Source organism: Rhipicephalus microplus, chromosome 8 (assembly GCF_043290135.1).
Source record: "Rhipicephalus microplus isolate Deutch F79 chromosome 8, USDA_Rmic, whole genome shotgun sequence".
In the NCBI taxonomy this organism is placed as follows: Eukaryota; Metazoa; Arthropoda; class Arachnida; order Ixodida; family Ixodidae; genus Rhipicephalus; species Rhipicephalus microplus.
In genome coordinates, this window is record NC_134707.1 from 55115254 (window position 1) to 55118808 (window position 3555).

The 3555-nt window shown below is 49.9% G+C and overlaps 1 protein-coding gene across 1 annotated transcript; it reads right to left on the minus strand.

The window, feature by feature from the left end:
• Nucleotides 1-1469: 1469 nt before the first annotated feature.
• Nucleotides 1470-3260, minus strand: LOC119165438 (solute carrier family 22 member 6). The gene has a single exon (XM_037417618.2). It carries the CDS (start codon nt 3246-3248, stop codon nt 1470-1472), a length of 1779 nt encoding a protein of 592 aa, XP_037273515.2. The 5' UTR covers nt 3249-3260.
• Between the last annotated feature and the right edge of the window lie 295 nt (nt 3261-3555).

Below are 3555 nucleotides of genomic sequence, written 5' to 3' on the forward strand. Positions count from 1 at the left end.
ACAACCGATTGTAGCTTCTCTAATTGATAATACAGTCTCATATGGCATTTTTAAAAAGAAGATACAGGAACACCTCCTATTTACACAAACGTAATCACCGTCACCATCTTTGTTTCATATTCCCTGAAGTATTTTCTTGTGTAAATCACATTAACGTTTGGTTATGTTATCCAAACTGTGTTTCATTTATCGGTCAAACATATTCCTTATTGAAGTTGTTGTCTTTTGATTGTTGAAACCTTGTATTCAAATTTAAAGTTTCTTCAGGTATTTCACATGTCTTACATTAGTGTTTGTTTATGTCCTCTACAGTTTGCTTCATTTGTCAGACACGCATATGCTTTATTGATTTCATTGCCTGCGCAAATTTTTCGCTCATTTATGTTTTCCTGTACATGTTTTGCATGTAGAAACTTATTTATGCTTAATTTCTTATTGACTCTTTACTTTACACTGAGCACTGGGTTATTTTGGTGGGTTTTGGGTTTACAGGGGGCAGGCGCTATGTCAGGCTTTTATGCCTTTTCGCCGGTCCCCTAGGCAAATTGTACCTTTTTTTGCTTTTGCCTGAAATAAATTTCAATTTCAATTTCAATTTCAAATCTACTTCATATCATGGCCGAGCTACACGCGCACGCCTCCAACAGACCTCCTCGGTTAGACCAGTGAAGGCAATGGCAGTGCAAAAGGCAGTCGATAGTGACAGAAGATAAAAGAAGTTTTGCTATTTTTTTAACTTTATTTGATTGCGTTACTTTCCTCCTTTCACAAGCACGTAAGTTTTAACATGCTTGCAGGAAGTTCAGCAGTGCAACCATGAAAAATGTTAATTACACAGTCATGGTCTATGTGTGAACTAATACATAGTACTGTTAATCACGATGAGAAAGACCATGGCAGGACCACCATGCGCAGGAGTGGCGTATATGGGCTTCAAAATTAAGTGTTGCCCCTGTACTGCTAGAAACGTAAACAGTTTAGTCTTAGCTGCTGTTCAATGCATCTTAACCAAACATAATAAAAGACTGCTTTATAGTGCAAACTTCGGGGACGAAGGACAATAGAATACGACACACACGCTAACTTCCACTGATTTTTTGTTTAAGAAACAAGTGAAATATATAGGCAGCCTGCATATTTCATACCTTTATTAAAGTTCAGTTCGAAATTATCGTTTTTGTGTGTTTCATCCTATTGTCCCTCGTCCTTGATGTTCGTGCTGTATAGCAGTTCAATGTTGTACCAACAAGCCCGAACAAGCACATTGCTGTTATAAAGAAAGACCAAGGTAAAAGACACACTTTATAAGAAACTCCGCTCTTCTTACGTACTGCGAATCAGCAGAGGTGCGTCTTTCATTTCAAACGCATTTCAACGCAATACATAGGCTTGAAGCTATCAAAAGGATCATCCATAAGAAAGTACAACAAAAGAAAAACTACGTTCTAATATGAGCCGAGTGTTCAACGTCAATGTCCGGCAAGCCGATTACAGGTGTAGGGGCCGTATTCCTGCAAGGACGCGTAAGTCTTTTTATCGGCCCTGATGCAGGAATGGTGCGATCGCAACGGCGCCTTGGGCAGCGGTACCAGCGAGTCCTGCAGCATGTGTCTCAGCTCCTCGCCAGTCGCTTCGCTCACAGCGCTCCTGGCGGACACGAGAGAGACGCGTCGCTTCCAGTCCGACTCCGTGGGCAGGAACTGCGTGGCCACCGCGAACATCGTCATCAAGATGGACGCGATGGCAAGGTGTGCCTCGGCGCGCAATCCGTGGAAGACTCTGGGCACCATCTGCGCCATGGTGTCACCGAGACGGCTACAGGCCAGACCGGCGCCCAGACTCGTACAGTGGATGCCCACGGAGTAGCAGTTGGCAGCCAGGGGGATGAAAAACATGAGCGTCACGTTTCCCGCCATTCTTATGAGCAGCAACAGCACGTTTCGCAGGATGGTTTCTTCGTCCGTGTAGACGGCGGACAACGTGGTCGACATGACGGCGAATACGAGCGCCGACGAGACCACCAGGCGCTTGAAGCCGAAGCGCGGAACGCATCGTGCCACCACGACGGCAGCCCCGGTGGTCAGGAACATGTCGATGACGACTACTACCACGCTGACGAATATTTCATCGCTGAAGATGAAGCTCACGTAGCAGTAGGCCAGCGCGGTCCAGCAGAACATCACCAGTGTCGTGCGCATACGGAGTCGCTTGTAGCAGAGGAGCCAGGTGGCACCGAAGTCGTCGCGGATCTTCTCTTCGCGTTCCTGCAGGTAATGTTGCGCGCCGGTGAGGTCGCATCTTCCACCCGGCAGCCCGTTCATCTTGGCCGCTCGCGACGCAATTCGCCCAGCCTCCTCGACTCTCCCGCGGACCAGAAGCCAGGCGGGTGACTCCTCTATGGTGTAGTACAGGACCACCAGGAGGCAGGTCGGAAGCATGACCACGAGATGGGTGGCGGCCCAGCCACCCTTGACGGCCTGCGCAGCCGCTAGCGTCGGGGGAACCATGATGATGGTGATGACCCAGGTTGCGACGGTGCACGCAGGTATAGTGCTCATGGGTGACACCTCGTACATGAGCGCCAGCAGCGGAGGCAGCAGGGCGCTCGCGGCTGCCGAGATCACGCATCGCACGGCCACGAAGAAGTGCAGGTCCTTGGGCAGGCTGCCTCCGACTCCGGCCACGAGGACCACGGGCACGGCGACGAAAACGATGATCCGGCGACCGACGTGATCGGCCGCCACTCCGAACACGACGAGAGACACGATGCAGGCGGCCGAATAGGCGAGCCGGGCTAGGTCCACGATCCAGCGCCGATCGCACACCAGGTCCCACTCGCTGACGATGTTGTTGCCGTACGTGCTGAGGTCATACTCCCATGACTTGCAGGGCACCACGCGGGACAGGAGGCCTCCATCGGGCGGATCGCGGACGACGCAGTGGCTGTGCACCCCGTCCTCGTTGAGCGGGATGGCCATCTCCTTCCACTCGCTGACGCTGAGGTTGACGAACTCGGCCGGTCGTCGGCACCAGTGGTCCATGACGCCCGCGGTCAGTCGGAAGCTCTCGTCGTGCAGCGTGAACGTGGCGCCGGCTACGATCGTGCCGAACATGATGAACAGCTGGAAGCTGCCGAAGCCGTAGGGCAGCCGGACGTCGTCTTCAGAAGGTGCCTGAGCGCTGCGTCTCGATATGCCCGAGGTGGTAATCTGGGCGCTGTGCAAGGCGGTCGCGCCCACGGGAGCCATTCTTCTTCTTCTTCTGCTTCTTCATTCTTTCTCTGCACGTGTATTCATATGGTGCTCAGTCACCACCAATTGTTTCTTCTCAACCTGTCAAAGTGAAAATATTATTTGAATTCCCCAATCTGGCGATGATTCGCAATATTATGCATCAATAGAATAAATTTTATTTTTTTTATTTATAACATTTTGCAGACCAGAATTCTATCCTTGCAGGAAGTGCACTCATAGTACACTAAAAAAAGACATACAATACAAAAATATCAATACAGTGAGTACAAGAAATGCGCAAATTTTTACACTCAACTTAGTA